Source organism: Heterodontus francisci, chromosome 1 (genome assembly GCF_036365525.1).
Source record: "Heterodontus francisci isolate sHetFra1 chromosome 1, sHetFra1.hap1, whole genome shotgun sequence".
Taxonomy (NCBI): domain Eukaryota; kingdom Metazoa; phylum Chordata; class Chondrichthyes; order Heterodontiformes; family Heterodontidae; genus Heterodontus; species Heterodontus francisci.
The window spans coordinates 126,551,653-126,572,547 of NC_090371.1; the positions used below are offsets into that span (position 1 = coordinate 126,551,653).

Sequence of the window (20,895 nt, forward strand, 5' to 3'; positions counted from 1 at the left end):
AAAGGGATTGTCCAAGGATCATGTTAGGTTTGTTCTGTTTCCATTTTATCCAAATTGTCAAGCTTTTGCCAGGAATTTGTGAAATACTGTATAGCGAAAGCCTGAAAGCTCAAGCCACAAAATAAAAGTCCTTGGGTAGGGCTTCCATGATTCGGCAGATACGCCAATTAAAAATGAGTGCTTTACTTGACTTTGGATTTTGTTTTTCTTGAGTCTTAACGTTTAAGTCTTGTGTAAATGTATAAGCAGCTAAGCTAAGAATCATGTGCAAGCATCACCTGTTTGGACTTCTGTGTGGCATAGCACCAAAACACGAATAGCTTCCCCTAGTTAGCAATTGGGAACCAGATAGGTATATCACTATTAGAGATGTCAACATTGATAAATATAAGGAGTAACCCTTATCATTCACAATGGTGAGGCAGATTGCAGTCTCATTTAAATGTATGGAGCTATGTGTTCTTTTTAAATGTAAGAGCTACAAAAAAATCTAGGCACTACAGTCTCATGCCACCCAATGTGAGATCAGCATTGGTTGCAAGCTGCGCTGAGGTACCTTCTATTATGGTTGGTATAAGGGTGAGCTGCTACATTTTGTTTTAAAAAAGATATACTTTAAAATGAGGATGGTCGGGTTATGTGGAAAAGCAAGAGATTTGAGATTCAGGTTCATAAGATGTGAAGAGAATTATCTCCAGTGCATAAAGAAAGATAATTGAATACTGGATTTTCTGGCAAAAAATATAGAATATATAAGATGTAATGGTGAATTTGTATAAAATCTCAGCACAACCACAATTGGATAATTGGCTTCTGAAAATCTCCTTTGTTTGCCAACTTGTCCTGCAAGATGAGTGGGAGGATGTTGGTGAGTGGCATGGTGAACGGATGTGACATTTTTGTGACAATTTAACATAGTGTATCTGATGAGAGAAACAAGTAGTGGGAAGCTGGGCCTAATAACAATGATGGTAACAGCAGCACTACAGTATACAAGTGGAAGCAGAAAGGGAAAACGGGCAGAGATGTTTCATTAATGCTGGGGCTACAGTAGCATGATGCAGGGTTGTGCAGATTGTAAGAAAGCCATAAATGGGAGCCTTTTCTTAGCTGCACTGGTCACATCATTGAATTGCTTCTGAAAATACGGCCAGGTCGTTGGTACGATGTTCCTGGCTTGAATGGCTCAGCAAGCTCTGCCAACTATTGACTGATTTGGTAGGGCACTCTGCGTCTGTCTGCAGGGAAGAGGACCACTTTCTGCTTGGTCCCGTCCTCCACCAGGGTTTCCATGGTATGTCAGAAAAAGGGTGGCACTGGAAGAAATAATTTTACATGCAACAGTAGACTCTATCGGGGTGGAGGCTGCCTTTAGATTGCGGGAGACCTGCTATATTTCCTGCACCCCAAAGAACAATCTTCCAATTACAAGTGTGAGCAATGCTTATAGCTCACCTATCCTATGGAAATGAAACACGCACCTGAAAATGGTGCATGATTCATGTCGTCAGTTTCGGGCAGGCCCTCTTAGTGCCCATTTTGGGTGTATGTTGAATATTCCACCTCTTATCAAACCTTCTCCTTCCAGAGTCAGGTTGGACACAGACTCTGACTTTATCCTGTAAGACTTTTAGTGTGAGATACCTTCTCTCCAAACACATTTAGTTTGATGGCCAGCTCACTCACTTTTGACTGCAAAGCTGAATGAGGAGGTGAATGAAGCTGTTCTACCCTCCGCAAACTTGAGGTCATCCAAAATTTTGCAGCCTCCTAATTTGCGCCAAGTCCCGTTCACCCACCCTCTCTGACCTACATTGGCTCCCAGTTAAGCAATGCCTTGATTTTAAAATTGTCATCCTTGTTTTCAGATCCCTCCATGGCTTCACTCTCCCTAACTCTGTGATCTCCTCCAACCCCCCCAGCCCTCAATATCTGCACTCCTCTAATTCTGTCCTGTTGAGCATCCCTGATTAATGGTTCTATTGTTGGTGGCTGTGCTTTCAGCTGCCAAGGCTCGAAGCTCTGGAGCACCCTCCCTAAACCTCTCCTCCTCCTCTACTTCTCATTTCTCCTTGAGCTCATTCCTTAAAACCTGCCTCTTTGACCAAGCCTATGGTCATTTGTCCTAATATGTCCTTATGTAGCTCAGTGTCAGATTGTGCTTTATAATGTTCCTGTGAAGTGCCTTGGGCCATTTTGTTACATTGCAGCTGCAACGTAACTGCGAGTTGTTGATGATAGTAAAATAATTATTTAAATCAGTAAAATGATATATGCATACTAAATTATTTAAATCCTACAGTTTTCATCTGAGCTGTGCATTTTTACAAAGAGCTACAAACTTGGACAGTTATTGATTAACATACATTTCAAAGTTTTTTAAAATGCGTACTCACTTTGTGCACCGAAAATGTAAATCATGTTCTGATTGTCGGTGCATCAATTTCTGAGCAATAGAGCTCAATAGCAGTAATAATGAAACAAAACAAATCTGCAGAGGTAGAGAGTTGCTTCCTGTGTCATTTAAAGTAAACAGTTTCTTATGTATTTGTTCCAGCATCATCATATCTACAGATATTTCCGAGATCTGTCCTTTACGTGGGATCCAAGGCAAAGTGGCAAATTAGATCCAGGAAGCATAGGTTAATGGTTGATGACTATTCTTGTGACTGAAAGGCTGTTTCAGTGGGGTTCCACTGGGCTCAGTACTAGGTCCCTTGCTTTTTGTGGTATATATCAATGATTTGGACTTGAATGCATAGCATAGGCACGGCTAGGCATGATTTGAATGTAGAGGGTATGATTAAGAAGTTTGCAGATGATGCAAAAATTGGGCGTGTGATAATGAAGAAGAAAGCTGTAGACTGCAGGAAGATATCAGTGGATCAGTCAGGTGGGTGGAACAGTGGCAAATGGAGTTCAATCCCGAGAAGTGTGAGGTAATGCATTTGGGGAAAGCTAACAAGACAAGGGAATACACAATAAATGGTAGGATACGGAGAAGTGTAGAGGAACAGATGGACCTTGGAGTGCATTTCCACAGATCCCTAAAGGTGGCCGCACAGGTGGATAAGGTGGTCAAGAAGGCATAAGGGATACTTGCCCTTATTAGCTGAGGCACAGAATACATGAGCTGGGAGGTTATGCTGGAACTGTATTAAACACTAGTTAGGCCACAGCTGGAGTACTGCATGCAGTTCTGGTCACCGTGCTGTAGGAACGATGTGATTGCACTCGAGAGGGTACAGAGGACTTTTATGAGGGTGTTGCCTGGGCTGGAGATTGGACAGGGTAGGGTTGTTTTCTTTGAAACAGAGGAGGCTGAGGGCATACCTAATTGAAGTGTATAAGTGTATAAAATTAAGAAAAGTCTGGACAGAGTGGATAAGAAGGCCCCAATCCCCTTGGTTGAAGGGCCCATAACTAGGGGGCATAGATTTAGGGTAAGACGTAGAAGGTTTAGAGGGAATTCAAGGGGAAATTTTTTCGTGCAGAGGATCGTGGGGATCTGGAATTCACTGCCTGAAAGGGTGGTACAGGCAGAAACCCTCATAACCTTTAAAAAGTACTTGGATGTGCACTTGAAGTGCCGTAACCTACAAGGCTACGGACCAAGAACTGGAGAATGGGATTAGGCTGGATGGTTCCTTGTCAGTCGGCACCGAATGGCCTTCCAGGCTGTAAATTTCTATGTTTACCTGCACTGATGTTAATAATGTTTTGTGTGAAAAATGCATGTCCATGTTACTCGTTAGTTGTTGCCTTCTGGCTATTGAAACATTTCCTTTGTTTGTTCCAATAGAACAAAGACCCCAAAATGTCCCGGGTTGCACTGGAATCACTGTATAGGTTGCTATGGGTTTATGTGATCAGAATAAAATGTGAAAGCAACACTGTAACACAAAGGTGGGTACATGTAAGTGTATTTTAGAAAGGTCAATGAATTAATGTTGAACTGCAATGTATCCGAAACATTATAGATACCATTTTAAACAACAATATCAGAAATTTTGCAAAAGGAAGGAAATTATCCTTCGGTAATATACCTAAGTCTTAAAAGCTGCAGTGGTCCTTGGAACTTTTCATCCATTTATGAAGCATTTACTTGACTGAAATATTTCATTAGAGTACTGTAGCATTAAACTTTTAATGCCCAGTAATTTTTTAACACGTATGGAATATTTCCACAGAATAGCTTGTGTGCCAAAAGCTAAGGACATGATGGACATAAGTTAAATCTTAAAGATGCATTTGCAGTTCGCAAGTCTCAATGATTGATCTGTATTCTGTATTTTCATGTTGGTCTGACATGAATTAAAACAAAGGGTGCTGTATTTAATCCCAACATGCTCAGCATTAGAGAAATGCAGCAGTTGTTATATACTGCACAAGCACTTGATTGTCTTGGTGTACTCCAGCTTTTAAATATTTACCTACAATCTAATTTTTTTGTGTCTCGGTATGAACGTTTTTAAGAACTATCTGGTTTTGTGGGTTTCATTTTGCTTGTTAATTTACTAGTATGCAGCCAAATGCTTTGACTGTAGTTACAATAAAAACTATATTTTTGGAAACAATAGTACTTCCAATAATATTCTACATACTTAATGATTAACCCATCCTGTCCTAGTTCAGCCACATCAAAATCAGACCCATATTTTCAAAGTAGATTGTTTATCAATGGTTCTTTGATTTGTAAAGTTATATTAGCTCAAATTACCTTTGCTTGCAATGTCCTTAGACATCATTGGACATCAGGTAGCTTTCTTGACGTAGCTTTTAGGCATTTTGCACATAAATTCAGACTTCAAATCTTTTATCTTTTTTATAGCATGGAATGATTTTTTTCACTTTTTTTGGATGAGTAGTAAATTGTGGTTTCATACATTGTGTCCATACTGGTACTGATCCATTGTTAATACACATTTTTAAATTCTCACTCTTTGAAACAGTCGCCTTTTGAGCATTGTATCAGCACTTTTCCCCAAAGGCTCCCGCAGTGTCGTCCCCCGTGACACACCTCTGAATATATTTGTGAAGATCATCCAGTTTATTGCTCAGGTATGATTTTAGCTGTAATATTTATGCTGTAATTCATAAAGTTAAAAGTTCTTTGACTTTTATTTCTGCATCATACAAAATTTAAACACAATATTGAAGCAGCATAATCTGGTGCAACATTTTACCCTATTTTAAATGTTTAATTTTCATTAAACATATGTTAAGCTTTTTAGTTTTGTAATATTTGTGAATATTCCATGTCGATATATACTCTAATATAGTGCCGTTGTGCTGCAAATCTGTACAGTAATCAGTATGAAATTACACTGAGCATTGTTATACAAGTTTATATAATGGATTTTGTTTAATTTATAACGTTTTAATTCATTGGAAACAACCTTCTATTTTGGACACAATTTTTAGTGAATCACCTGCTGTACCTCTCTCTCTCTGTCTCTCTCTCACTGTCTCTCTGAATCTCAGACCATAGTGTTCAGTACTTCAGTCTGTCTTGCTGTGCTTCCTTGCTTTACTACTAATGGCTTCAGCTATTTTCACCCTCTTCTTTTGAACTCCTTCTTTGTGAAGTACCTTCGTGCATTTTCTACTTTAAAGGGTCTACGTACAACTGTACATTATTTTCTGAAATCTTGCAACTTTGGGAGATTTGTTTGTGTGTGGCTCTTTCAGTTGTGTAGACATAATGAGGCCAGAATTCTTTGAGCCAAGATCTCAGCAGTTATGTCCAGATCCTGCCTACCAATATCCAACAGCACTACCCCGGCTGGAATTTGCAGGGCAAGTATGAGGGCACCTAATTAGCATGGGACAGACAAGAGCAAACGCCATTCTCAGCATCCCCAGCGCCTGCAGTGAGAGAGTTAGTGGACAGCAAGACTGTCCTGAACAAACACATCTGCAGAGATAACTGTCTCAGATCTCTCTGGCTTAAAGTCATTGAGCTGGAGTGTGAGTTGGAAACACCCCAACACATGGGGGAGAGGGAGTAGTATCTGGACAGTTTTCTCCAGACCTCAGTCGCATCTCGTAGATAGATCACAGAATCACAGCATAGTTACAGCGCAGAAAGAGGCCATTTGGCCCTTCCTGTCGGCTCTCTGAGCATTCATCCCCTAGCATCACTCCCCTACCTTCTCCCCGTAACCCTGCACATTCTTCCTTTTCGTATGACAGTTTAATTCCCTTTTGAATGCTTCAATTGAACCTGCCTCCACCACACTCTCAGGCAGTGCATTCCAGACCTAAACCACTCGCTGCGTGAAAAGGTTTTTTCCCCATGTCGCTTTTGCTTCTTTTACCAATTTCTTTAAATCTGTGCCCACTCATTCTTGATCCTTTCACAAGTGGGAACAGTTTCTCCCTATCTACTCTGTCCAGACCCCTCATGATTTTGAATATCTCTATCAAATCTCCTCTCGGCCTTCTCTTCAAGGAAAATAGGCCCAATTTCTCCAGTCTGTTTTCATAACTGAAGTTCCTCATCACTGGAACCATTCTCGTGAATCTTTTATGCACGCTCTCCAGTGCCTTCACATCCTTCCTAAAGTGTGGTGCCCAGAACTGGATACAGCACTCCAGCTGAGGCTGAACGAGTATATCTGATACACGTTCAACATAACCTCCTTGCTCTTGTACTCTAAGCCCCTATTAATAAAGCCCAGGATACTGTATGCTTTATTAACCACGCTTCCAACCTACCCTGCCACCTTCAATGACTTATGCACATATACATCCAGGTCCCTCTGCTCCTGCACCCTCTTTAGAATTGTACCTTTATTTTCTATTATCTCTCCATGTTCTTCCTACCAAAATGAATCACTTCACATTTCTCCGAATTGAACGTGGTCTGCCCATTCCACCAACTTGTCTATGTCCTTTTGAAGTTCTACACTATCTTCCTCACAGTTCACAATGCTTCCAAGTTTGAAACTTTGAAATTGGGCCCTCTACACCAAGGTCCAGGTCATTAATATATATCAGGAAAAGCAAGGGTCCCAACACTGACCCCTGGGGAACTCCACTACAAATCTTCCTCCAGCCCGTAAAACACCCGTTAACCACCACTCTCTGTTTTCTGTCACTCAACCAATTCTGTATCCGTGTTGTTACTGTCCCTTTTATTCCATGAGCTATAACTTTGCTCACAAGTCTGTTGTGTGGCACTATATCAAATGCCTTTTGGAAGCCCATGTACACCACATCAACTGCATTTCCCTCATCAACCCTCTCTGTTACCTCTTCAAAAAACTCCAGCAAGTTAGTTAAACATGATTTTTCCCTTAAGAAGTCCATTCTGGCTTTCTTTAATTAACCCGAATTTGTCCATGTGACTGTTAATTTTGTCCCAAATTAATCTTTCTAGAAGTTTCCCCACCATCGAAGTTAAACTGACTGGCCTCTAGTTGCTGGGCTTATCTTTACATCCTTTTTTGAACAAGGATGTAATGTTTGCAATTCTGCAGTCCTCTGGCATCACCCCCGAGTCTAAGGAATACTGAACAATTATGGCCCGTGCCTCCACAATTTCCACACTCACTTCCCTGAGTATCCTTGGATGCATCTCGTCCGGTCCTGGTGCCTTATCCACTTAAAGTAGAGACAGCCTATCCAATACCACCTCCTTATCAATTTTAAACCCTTCTAGTGTCTGAATTACCTCTTTCACCATTGCCTGGGTTGCATCATCTTTCTTTGTAAAGATCAATGCAAAGTATTTATTTAATACCTCGGCTCTGCCCTCTGCCTCCAGGTGCAAATCCCCTTTATGGTTCCTAAATGGCCCTACTCCTCCTTTTACCACCCTTTAACTTTTAAAATGTCTATAGAAGACTTTGCGATTCCCTTTTATGTTAGCTGCCAGTCTCTCTTCATACTCTTTCTTTGTTTCTCTTATTTACTTTTACACCTTCCCTCTGAACCTTCTATATTCAGTCAGGTTCTCAGTTGTATTCTCTACCCTGGCATCTGTCATAAGCACACCTTTTCTTCTCTATCTCTTGTCATCCAAGGAGCTCTGGATTTGTTTGCCCTACCTTTCCCCTTTGAGGGAACATACCTTGGCTGTGCCCGAACTATCTGTTCTTTGAAGGTAGCCCATTGTTCAGCCTACTGTTTTCCTGCCAACCTTTGACTTCAATTTATTCTTCCCAGATCCTTTCTTAGCTCATTGAAGTTGGCTTTCCCCCAGTTACTTATTCTTACTCTGGATTGCTCTTCTTCCTTTTCCATAGTCAGCTAAACCTTATGATACAATGATCACTGTCCCCTCAATATTCTCCTAATGATACTTGATCCATGTGGCCCACCTCATTTCCAAGAACCAGGTCTAGCAGTGCTTTCTTTCTCATTGGACTAGAAACATACTGCTGTAGAAAATTTTCCTGAACACACTCTAGGAACTCTTGTCCCTCACTGCCCTTTACACTACAGCTGTCCTAGTCTATGTTTGGATGATTAAAGCCCCCATTATAACTACCCTATAATTTTTGCACCTCTCTGTAATTTCCTTGTACATTTGTTCCTCTACATTCTTCCCACTAGTTGGTGGCCTATAGACAACACCGGGCACTGCACCTTTTTTGTTCCTTAGTTCTGGTCAAATAGATTCTGTCCTCGAACCCTCTGGGATATCCTTTTTTTCTCCAACACTGCAGTGCTTTCCTTAATCAATACCACTGCTCCTCCCCCTTTTTTCCCTTTCCTATATTTCCTGAACACCTTGTATCCAAGAATATTTAATACCCAGTCTTGCCTTTCTTTGAGTCAGGTCTCCGTTATAGCCACATCAAATCTCCATATGTCAATTTGTGCCTGTAACTCACCAATCGTATTAACAACTCTCCGTGCATTGACATACATGCATATTAACCCTGATTTAGACTTTATTACTTTCTACCTTACTCTGACCCCACCTAATAACTTGCTATTCTGTACTCTAGTGCTATCTATCTCTGCCAGTATTCTGTGCATCTCTGATATTTCCTCCTGGTTCCCACACCCCTGCCAAGTTAGTTTAAACCCATCCCAATAGCGCTAGCAAATCACCCCGCAAGGAAATATGTCCCAGCTTTGTTCAGGTGCAACCCTTCAGGCCTATACATGCCCCACTTTCTCCAGAACTGGTCCCAGTGTCCCAGGAATCTAAAGCCCTCTCCTCTGCGCCATCTTTCCAGCCATGCATTCATCTGCTGTATTCTCCTATTTCTATACTCACTAGCACATGGTACAGGGAGTAATCCGGAGATTACTACTTTTGACGTCCTGCTTGCTATTTTCTTACCTAGCTCACTAAGCACTTTCTGCAGGACCACATCCCTCTTCCTACCTATGTCATTGGTACCAATGTGGACTGCGACCTCTGGCTGTTCATCCTGCCCCCTCAGGGTCCTCTGCAGGAGTTCAGTGACATCCTTGATTCTGGCACAGGGTGGCACACACCATCCTGGATTCATATCTGTGGCCACAGAAATGCCTGTCTGTTCCCTTGACGATCTAACCTCCTATCACTATCTCTCTTCCAATACTCTTTGTGCTCCTCTGTACAGCTGAGCCACCCGTGGTGCCATAGCTTTGGCTCTGGCTGCACTCCCCAGATGAACCATCACTTTCCTCAGTATTCAGAACTGAGTACTGGTTGGAGAGAGAGACACATTCAGGGGTCTCCTGCACTACCTGCCTGTTTCTACTTAACTGTCTGAAGATCATCCATTCCCTTTCTCCCTGCATGCTCTTAAGCTGTGGGGTGACCACATCTATAAACATGTTATCAACGAACCTGTCATCCTCATGAATACACCGCAGTGTTGCCAGCTGCTGCTCAAGCCCTGAAACCCGGAGCGCAAGCTACTGCAACTGACGATACTTCCTGCACGTATAATTATCCAGGATACGAGAAGCATTCTGGAGTTCCCACATAGCACAGGATGTGCATTCCTGTGGTTCAAAGTGGGTTTGGTGTGACCAGTAGTATATAGAGTAAGGTTTGTTGGGTGGGGGGGTGGGGTTGTTGAGATGAAGATTGAGCATCTCCAGAAACTGATCCTATCCAACAGGGACAATGGACTTGCTACCTGTGAAGATAAGGATAAAGACAGTCAGAAGGACAGCCAGAATGCCAACGATGGCACATTGGAGCAGGAGGCTGAAGTGGAGGAGCAATGTTATTGTCGGGAATTCAATATTTAGTGAGACGGATAGCAGCCTTTATAAGCAGGATCAGATAATTATCCAGTTCCCTTTTGAAAACCACAATTGAATCTACATCCACAAAATTCTCAGGCAGTGCGTTCCAGATGCTAACCACTCACTGTGTAAAATGTTTTTCCTCATGTATCAATCGCCTTAAATCGGTGTTCTGATTCTCAACTCTTCCACCAGTAGTAACAGTTTCTCCCTATCTACTGAGTCCAGTCCCCTCATGATTTTGAACACCTCTATCAAATATCTTCTCAACCTTCTCTTGAAAGAGAACAGCCCTCGCTTTGCCATTCTATCCGTGTAACTGAAATCTCTCATCCCCGGAACCATTCTCATAAATCTTTTCTGCACCCTCTCTAATGCCTTCAGATCCTTGCCGAAGTGTGGTGCCCAGAATTGGACACAGACCAGGAGAGAGAAATAAGCAATGTGATAAAAACAACAATAGAGCAGAAAGACAGTTGAGGGTCAAATGAGCGTTCTTTATACAAGCACACGGAGTATAAAGAACAAATTGAATGAATTGCAGGCACAACTTCAACTTGGAGGCTTTGTAGCCATTACTTACATGGCTGTAAGATGCTCAGGACTGGGAACTAAATAAACCAGATTATAAGGTCTACAGGAAAGATAGGGGAAATGGTAGATGGGAGGAATAACCTTAGTGGTTAAGGATGAAATCACTTCAATGATAAAAAAGGATATAATGAGAGGTAAGGGGGCAGAATTAAGAACTAGAAAAGGATTTAAGACTGTAGTGGGAGTTGTGTACATGCTCTCTGGTAGCAGCTGTGAAATGTTAGATTGTATAAATGCAAAGATTAGGCAAACAAGTGGTTTAAAAGTAAAGTGGTTTTAATGGGGGATTTTAATTACCATATAGATTGGGATAAGCAGACTAGTACATGTTGGCAAGGTAGTGAATTTCTTGACTACATTCAGGATAGTTTTTTGCAACAATAGATTCTAGAACCAAATATGGGGCAGGTCATAGTAGATTTAATAATGAGTAATGAGCCAGATTTAGTTAACAGCCTAATGGTGCATGAGCATTTATCTAGCAGTGATCATAATAGATTGAGTTCAACGTAGTGTTTGAAAGGGAGAAATGCAAAACAGCTGTGAAGGTTCTAGATTTAGGTAAGGCCAACTTCAGTATGATGCAACAGAGACTGTCCACAGTAAACTGGGAAAATCTTTTAGTGAATATCAAGATACAAGATCAGTGGGAGATGTTCAAAAAAGACTTTAATGTAATACAGAACTAGCTTATGCCCTGAGGGGCAAGAGTTATTGCCAAAAAAGCAATGAATGACTAAAAAGATTAGAGACAACTTTAAACTAAAATGAGATACAAAAATGCAAAACAAAGCACAGATCTGGGCTAACTGGCCTCTAGTTCCCTGTTTTCTCTCTCCCTTCTTTCTTGAATCGCGGGGTTACATTTTCTACCTTCCAATGTAGAATCTAGGGAATTCTGGAAAATCAAAACCAATACTTTCCATTGTTGCTATAGCCACCTCTTTCAGAACCCTAGCATAAAGAACATCAGGCCTGGAGATGTGTTGGCTTTCAGTCCCATTAATTTCTCCAGTATTATTTCTTTACTGTTACTAATTTCCTCATTTTCACTCACTGCTTCTGGAATGTTTTTTCTGTCTTCTACCGTGAAGACTGATACAAATATTGATTTAATGTCTGCCAGTTCCTTATTGCCCATTATAATTTTGCCTGTCTCTGCCTGTAAGGGGCCCCCATTTACTCTTAGTAATCTCTTTTTACATACCTATTGAAGCTTTTACAATCATTTTTTGTGTTGCTAACTAGCCTCCCATCCTCCACCTATCTAAATTTCAGCTTATCCAAAACTGTTACATCTATCCTATCACTGTCACACTTGCTACCGCCCCTGAATCTCAGTCCTCCAATACCTCACTTTCAAACTTTTTTATATTTTTGTTCATAATCCTTCATGGCCTTGCCCCTCATCATCTGTGTAACCTCCTCCACCACTACAACCACCCTACTTTGCCCTCTTTATTCCCAGCATGCCAATCATGACTAGAGCCATCGAGGCTCCATGTTCTGGAATTCTGTCCCTAAACTCATAGGCATTCATCTCCTTAAGACTTTTAAAACCCACCTTTTTGACCAAGCTTTTGGTCTGTCCTCCTCATACCTTCCTCTTCGTGTTGGTTTTCAGTTTTTTTTCTTGCATATCTGGTGAGGTACCTGGGGACATTTTTCGATATTAAAGGTGCTATGTAAATGCAAGTTGTTATTTTACGAGAGAAACCTAGGTAAAGGATTAATGCCCATAGTGCAGGACAGCATCAAGGTTAAGGAGTAGGTGCAAAGACAAATTAAACTAAGAAATAATGGTTAGGTGTCAGTAAACTTGGGGTTAAAACTTGCAGAGTGTAGGAAAAGAAAAACAGGAAGGTATGGTGTTTTAAAATGGGTGCAAGAAATTGAATTTTTATAATGTGTGCAGGACTTCTTTCTTAGCCACTATGTAAAAAGCCCAACAAGAGGAAACGCACTGCTGGATTCAGTAATGGGAAATAAACCAGAACAGAGAAGTAAGTCTGGGGAAGCATCTAGGCAATAACAAATGCAACATAATGTGGTTTAAGATAAAGACTGCAAAGTACATAAGTGAGGCAAAGATCAAAGTAATGAATCAGGAATAGTTAGCTAATTTTAAGGGGATGAAAATAAAACTAGGGCACATAAACTGGAAAAATCTACTAACAAGCAAATAAATAGGACAGCAGTAAGAAACCTTTAAAACAGTGATCAATGGAATCCAGGAGAAATATATCCCACTAAAAAGTAGGAGCAAATTAGGCAGTAGTAACACACCATGGATGAATTTATTTTTTTAATTCTTTCATGGGATGTAAGCCTCGCTGGCAAAGCCAGTATTTGTTGGCCGTCCATAATTGCCCTTGTGAAAGTCATGGTAAGCTGCCTTCTTGAACCATTGCAGTTCATCTGGTGTAGGCTCACCCACAGTGCTGTTAGGAAGGGAGTTGCAGGTTTTTAACCCAGTGACAGTGAAGGAAAGGCGATATATTTCCAAGTAAGGATGATGTGTGACTTGGAGGGGAACTTGCAGATGGTGGTGTTCCTATGCATCTACTGTCCTTGTCCTTCAAGGTGGTAGAGGTCGCGGGTTTGGAAGGTGCTTTTGAAGGAATAAAGAAATAAGTACAAAATTAAAACTAAAGAAAACTGCCATATGCTAAGTACACAGACAACAAAGGAGAGGATGACAAATGAATAAATTAAGTTTAGAAGTCAAAAAAAGCAAGACAAAGAGAAACTATCAAACTACAAATTGAAATTATCAAGGAATAAAAAAAAATTGAAGTATTCAATAAGTACGTAAATAAAAGTCAAGGTATGGTTAGGGCCACTGAGGGATACCCATAATAATGACAGTAAAATGGCAGAAATATTAACTAATTACTTCACCTCCAGTATTTATTAGGGAGACTAACAAGGTGGACATGACATTAGAAGAAATAAAAAAAAAATAGACATTTAAGTGATAAATGAATCAAACCTGGAGAGGATAAAACCTTTGGTCTGGATGGATTGCATCCGTGCATATTAAAAGAGGTTAGTGTACAGGAGAGGCACTATTTTTTATATATGTATATATATATGTATATATATAAATTCATTAGTATAATGAATAGTGCCAGAAGGCTCATGGACAGCTAATGGCCCAGATGACACTGTTGTTGGATGCGTGGAGATCCCATCAGGAGCAGAGAGCAGTCGGACCTGTGTGGAAACACCGAGAACCGGGAGCAGATAAATTCAGCGCAGGGCTCGGGGCCTTCACTTGCCTTCAGGAACGGAGAGCAGTCGGACCTGTGTGGAAATGCCGAGACGCGGGAGCGGATAAATCCAGCGTGAGACTCGGGGCCTTCACGCTCCTTCAGCAGCGGAGAGCAGTCAGACCTCTTCCAGCACGCCAGAGTTTTGGAAAAAAAACAACAGTGACGTCACAGGAGAGCTGCAAGCTGATTGGTTGGTGAGTCACTGCTGTTAGGGAATAGCTCTAAATAGCTGGGGAAGTATCTAAGGTAAGAAAAGTTTAAAGGTTAAAGTTTATTTCAAATATAGCAAGTAGTGTTTTTTTTTTAGGGAGTTCTGTAGTAACGAGGACCAGGGAAGAAGGGCCCTAGAGTAACTGATATTATTAGGCATTAAGATCTTCCAGAAGATTTAATTTAAAGGCTTAAGTCATGGCAGGAGAGCTCAAAGCCGTGGTGTTCTCCGTGTGCTCCATGTCGGAAGCCGGGAAAATTTCCAGTGCCGGGGACCAGTGTGTGTGCAGGAAATGTATCCAGCTGCAACTCCTTGAAGCCCGGGTTTCGGGGCTGGAGCGTCAGCGAGGGACACTGTGGAGCATCCACGAGGTGGAGAGTATCATGGATAGCACTTATAGAGAGGTGGTCACACCGCAGTCTCAGACCCCACAGGCAGGAGGGGAATGGGTGACCACGATGCAGAGCAAGAGGACTAGGCCGGCAGTTCAGGAAGCTCCTGTGGCTATTCCCCTGCAAAACAGGTATACTGTTTTGGATACTGTTGGGGGGAATGGCCTCTCAGGGGAAAGCAGCAACAGCCCAATTAGTTGCACCACGATTGGCTCTGCTGCACAGGGGAGGAGTAAAAAGTGTGGGAGTGCAATAGTTATAGGGGATTTAATTGTAAGGGGAATAGATCGGCATTTCTGTGGCCGCAAAAGAGACTCCAGGATGGTATGTTGCCTCCCTGGAGCTAGGGTCAAGGATGTCTCAGAGCGGTTACAGGATATTCTGAAGGGGGAGGGTGAACAGCCAGTGGTCGTGGTACACATTGGTACAAGCGACATGGGTTAAAAAAAAAGATGAGGTCCTAAAAGCAGAATATAGGGAGCTAGGACGCAAGTTGAAAACTAGGACTGCAAAGGTAGTGATCTCAGGATTCCTACCAGTGCCACGTGCTAGTCAGAGTAGAAATAGCAGGATATATCGGATGAATATGTGGCTGAAGAGATGGTGTGAGGGGGAGGGTTTTAGATTTCTGGGGAAGGTAGGACCAGTACAAACTGGACGGGTTACACCTGGGCAGGACTAGAACTGATGTCCTAGGAGGAATATTTGCGAGAATGGTTGGGGAGAGTTTAAACTAAAATGGCAGGGGGATGGGAACCTTTGGAAGGAATCAGAGGAGGGGGGATTAAAGACAAGAACAAAAGACAGTAAGGAGAATAAGAAAAGTGATCAGGAGAGAAATCAAGGGCCAGAATCAAAGAGGGCCACAGTGAAAAATAGTGGGAAGGGGACAAGTAATGTTAAAAAGACAAGCTTTAAGGCTTTGTGCCTTAACACGCAGAGCATTCGCAATAAAGTGGATGAATTAATTGCAAAAATAGATGCAAACGGGTATGATATAGTAGGGATTAGGGAGACATGGCTGCAGGGTGACCAGGGATGGGAAATGAACATCCAGGGATATTCAGTATTTAGGAAGGATGGACAAAAAGCAAAAGGCGGTGGAGTTGCATTGCTGGTTAAAGAGGAAATTAACGCAGTAGTGAGGAAGAATATTAGCTCTGACGATGTGGAATCTGTATGGGTAGAGCTGAGAAACACTAAGGGGCAAAAGCGTTAGTGGGGATTGTATATAGACCCCCAAACTGTAGTGGTGATGATGGGAATGGCATTAAACAGGAAATTAAAGATGCATGCGCTAAAGGAACATCTGTAATTATGGGTGACCAATACGTTGAGGAACCAACTAGAGAACAGGCCATCCGAGACTGGGTATTGTGTAATGAGAGGGGAATAATTGACAAACTAGTGGTGCGAGACCCCTTGGGGACGAGCGACCATAATATGATAGAATTCTTCATCAAGATGGAGAGTGACGTAGTTGATTCAGAGACTAGGGTCCTGAATCTTAGCAAAGGAAACTACGAAGGTATGAGGCGCGAGTTGGCCATGACAGATTGGGAAACGTTATTTAAAGGGATGACGGTGGATAGGCAATGGCATACATCTGAAGAGCACATGGATGAACTGTAACAATTGTTTATCCCTGTCTGGCGCAAAAGTAAAACGGGAAAGGTAACATAGAAACCTAGAAAATAGGAGCAGGCGAAGGCCATTCGGCCCTTCGAGCCTGCTCCGTCATTCATTATGATCATGGCTGATCATCCAACTCAGTAACCTGTTCCCGCCTTCGCCCCATACCCTTTGATCCCTTTAGACCCAAGAGCTATTTCGAACTCCTTTTAGCCTCAACTGCTTTCTGTGGTAGCGAATTCCACGGGCTCATCACTCTCTGGGTGCAGAAAATTCTCCTCATCTCAGTCCTGAAAGGTTTACCCTATATCCTTAGACTATGACCCCTGGTTCTGGACTCCCCAACCATTGGGAACATCCTTCCTGCATCTACCCTGTCAAGTTCTGTTAGAATTTTATAGGCTTCTATGAGCTCCCCCCTCACTCTTCTGAACTCCAGCGAATATAATCCTAACCGACTCAATCTCTCCTCATATGTCAGTCCCGCCATCCCAGGAATCAGTCTGGTAAACCTTCGCTGCACTCCCTCTTTAGCAAGAACATCCTTCCTCAGATAAGGAGACCAACACTGCACTCAATATTCCAGGTGTGGCCTCACCAAGGCCCTGTATAATTGCAGCAAGACATCCCTGCCCCTGTACTCGAATCCTCTCACTATGATCACCCTGAAGTCTCTCTACATCCTCCTGACAACTCACCCTCCCACGCAGTTTTGTGTCATCTGCAAATTTGGAGATATTACATTTAGTTCCCTCATTTAAATCATTAATATATATTGTGAATAGCTGGGGTCCTAGCACCGATCCCTGCGGTACCCCACTAGTCACTGCCTGCCATTCGGAAAAAGGCCCATTTATCCCTACCCTTTGTTTCCTGTCCGCCAACCAATTTTCTATCCATCGCAATACACTACCCCCTATCCCATGCGCTTTAACTTTACATGCTAATCTCTTATGTGGGCCTTTGTCGAAAGCTTTCTGAAAGTCCAAATAAACCACATCCACTGGCTCCCCCTCATCAACTCTACTAGTTACATCCTCGAAGAATTCTAGTAGATTTGTCAAGCATGATTTCCCTTTCGTAAATCCATGCTGACTCTGCCTGATACTACCAATGTTCTCTACGTGCTCCACTATAAAATCTTTGATAATGGACTCTAGAATTTTCCCCACTATTGATGTCAGGCTGACTGGTCTATAATTTCCTGCTTTCTCTCTACCTCCCTTTTTAAATAGTGGGTTACATTAGCGACCCTCCAATCTGTAGGAACTGTTCCAAAATCTATAGAATCTTGGAAGATGACCACCAATGCATCCACTATTTCCTGAAGGTAAGCATGCAGGTGCAACAGGCGGTAAAAAAGGCAAATGGTATGTTGGACTTCATAGCGAGAGGATTTGAGTACAGAAGCAGGGATGTCTTGCTGCAATTATACAGGGCCTTGGTGAGTCCACACCTGGAATATTGTGTACAGTTTTGGTCTCCTTATCTGAGGAAGGATGTTCTTGCTATCGAGGGAGTGCAGCGAAGGTTTACCAGACTGATTCCTGGGTTGGCGGGCCTGACGTATGAGGAGAGATTGAGTCAGTTAGGATTATATTCGCTGGAGTTCAGAAGAGTGAGGGGGGATCTCATAGAAACCTATAAAATTCTAACAGGACTTGACAGGGTAGATGCAGGAAGGATGTTCCCGATGGTGGGGGAGTCCAGAACCAGGAGTCATAGACTAAGGATACGGCGTAAAGCTTTCAGGACTGAGATGAGGAGAATTTTCTTCACCCAGAGAGTGGTGAGCCTGTGGAATTCGCTACCACAGAAAGCAGTTGAGGCCAATACATTGAATGTTTTCAAGAAGGAGTTAGATATAGCTCTTGGGTCTAACGGGTTCAAAGGGTATGGGGCGAAAGTGGGAACAGGTTACTGAGTTGGATGATCAGCCATGATCATAATGAATGGCAGAGCAGGCTCAAAGGGCCGAATGACCTACTCCTGCTCCTATTTTCTATGTTTCTGTGTTTCTATCCCCTGGACTTGGCACCAAATTCAAACTAATGTTGGGAAAGGGGAATCCATGACATAGAGATTGCTGGATCTTTATAGACAGCTTTCTTTGAGGGCAGTGGCAAGCACTGTCGTTTCGCCACTGATTGCGAAATCCTGGCCAATGTGATTCTTATATTTAAAAAGGAAAGTAGAACACATCCAGGGAACTATAGACCAGTTATCTTAACTGGTGGGAAAGATAATTCTTGAACTCTTACTTAAAGATGTAATAGAAAAACATCTAGAAACTGGAAATATAACAATGAATACTTAGCACCGGTTTCAAAAGGGAAGGTCATGCTTGACCAATCTTATTGAATTCCTTGAAGAAGCAACAGAAAGGGTAGACACGGAAATGTAGTAGACGGAATATATTTGGATTTTCATAACATTTTCAATAAGAGATAGAGGAGGATTGTGACAAAATACTAGAAGACGTTAATAAAATTGCAGAATGCTCATGCAATTAGCACATTAATTGACTAGATAAGTGTGAGGTGATGCATTTTGCTAAGAAGTATAAGTCTAAATGGGGTAGAGGAGCAGAGTGATCTGGGGGTACAGATGCATACATCACTTAAAGTAGTGACACGTTAATAAGGCCATTTTAAAAAAAAAAATGCAAGGCGCTGCAATTCAGGGATAGAGGGATAAAATTGAGAAGCAGAAATGTTATGTTAAACATTGATAGAACCTTGGTCAGACCACACTTGGAGTACTGTAAACAGTTCTGGTCCCCATATCATAAAAAGGATATAAAGACACTGGAAAAGGTGCAAAAATGATTTACTGTATGATACCGAAACTGGAAAGGTTATACCTATCAGGAAAGATTGAACAGGCAGGAGCTTTTTTCTCTCAAAAGTAGAAGACTGAGGGTTTGATAATATAGAGGTAGAGAAGATGTTTCTACTCTCGGGAGACCAGAATTGGAGCAAGTAATATAAGATAGTCACCAATAAATCCAGTGTGGAATTCAAGAGAAACTTCCTTATCCAGAGAGTGGTTTGAATGTGGAACTCGCTACTGCAAGGCATAGTTGAGGCAACTAGCTTAGATGTATTTAAGGGGAAGCCAGATAAACATGTGAGGGAGCAAAGAATAGAAGGATATATCGATACGGTTAGATGAAGTACGGTGAGAGGAACCTTATGTGGAGCATAAACACTGCGATTGGCCTGTTGACCACATGGCTTGTTACCGTGCTGTTAATACTATTTAATTATGTAATAAGTTTTGAAAATGAACTCATATATAAACACATTTGGAAGCTCAACTGTATTATTTTTGTTCTAATAGGAGCGGCTTGATTTTGCAATGAAAGAAATCATATTTGATCTACTTTGTGTTGGAAAGCCATCAAAAACATTTGCCATTAATCCGGAGGTAAGACTAGGATTGGCTAATTCTAATTTTTCTATGTTAATAGCCAGCAATCCCAGAAACAAGGCTACAAATATCTAGCTGAGATAGAACTAATGGTTGTGTAGGATATTATGACTATTTTTTCTTTGAGATAAATTATACAAGTATTTTATGGTCTTCTCAATGAAACAGTACCCCTTGTTACAATCAGCTGAGGAGGGGTTGAAGAGCTCCCCTCTTCTTCCTCCTTGTTTGACCACAACAGGTTTATTTTTTTTGAAGTGGATATACTTGCCAGTTCAGTGAGTGTTTAACAATTTACATGCCATAATCATAAAAAGAACCAAAGAAGGAGGTTACCTTTATTGAACTTAAACCGATCTAAGTAAAAATAATAAAATATGCTGCAACTTTCTCTCTCTCTCACACACACACACACACACACATATATACAAATAGGTCACAGAGTGGGGAAGGATAGATTGGTCAAATTAGAGTCCAGCGAAATAAAAGGAGTATACAGTCTGTGGAGGTTGGTGACTTGGCTGGCTTCAGCCTGAATTCAGTGGTCATGAAATTTTTCTTTGGTCCTGATGCTTCCAGTTTGAAGATGTGGAGGCTGATTCATTGGTTCTCCAGGAGACAGCAATGCAGCTGATCTTCAAGGGAGTCTCTATCTGTTCTTTCTGAAACCTTCTCTACTCTCAGTAGCTTCCCCTATCAAGCTTAAGTCATTAAGCACAGTAAGCAGTGATCAGTGAACAGACCAACAATCAAACACAGATCAATTAAACCACCAGTCTGCAGCAGGAGACATGGCTCGGTGCTCATGGTCAGCAGACAGAGCTTGAAGCTTGCGAGATTTGAGTGGTTCGTCTTCACCAATTTAATATTCAGGTTTGTAGCCTGTGGATTTAAAAAAATCAGCATTCGACCTAGCACATTTTTGCAACACCCTGCTGATGGAAAATTCTTGGGTTTATGGGCTTTTCACATTTTAACATCATACAATAAAGCTTCAAATTTAATGACACTTTTAGTAATTCTAGCTCAATAGCATGCTGCATGTGAAGTGTTTTTCTGGCTTAATTCTATAATAAAGGCATCACAGGGAAGTGCACTACTTTCCAGAAGAATTATTTTGCACTGCACTAAGTTGTTAGGATCATTCTGAAAGGGT

General features: G+C 41.7%; 1 protein-coding gene across 12 annotated transcripts in view; it reads left to right on the forward strand.

The window, feature by feature from the left end:
• fryl (furry homolog, like) overlaps positions 1-20,895 on the forward strand; it is a 655,772-nt gene that overhangs the window by 351,470 nt on the left and 283,407 nt on the right. For all 12 annotated transcript variants that reach the window (XM_068035582.1, XM_068035639.1, XM_068035630.1 and 9 more), the window contains 3 exons: positions 3,803-3,906; positions 4,953-5,061; positions 19,650-19,736. In XM_068035582.1, coding sequence (XP_067891683.1) covers positions 3,803-3,906; positions 4,953-5,061; positions 19,650-19,736 — 300 coding nt within the window. The remainder of the gene's footprint in view (positions 1-3,802; positions 3,907-4,952; positions 5,062-19,649; positions 19,737-20,895) is intronic.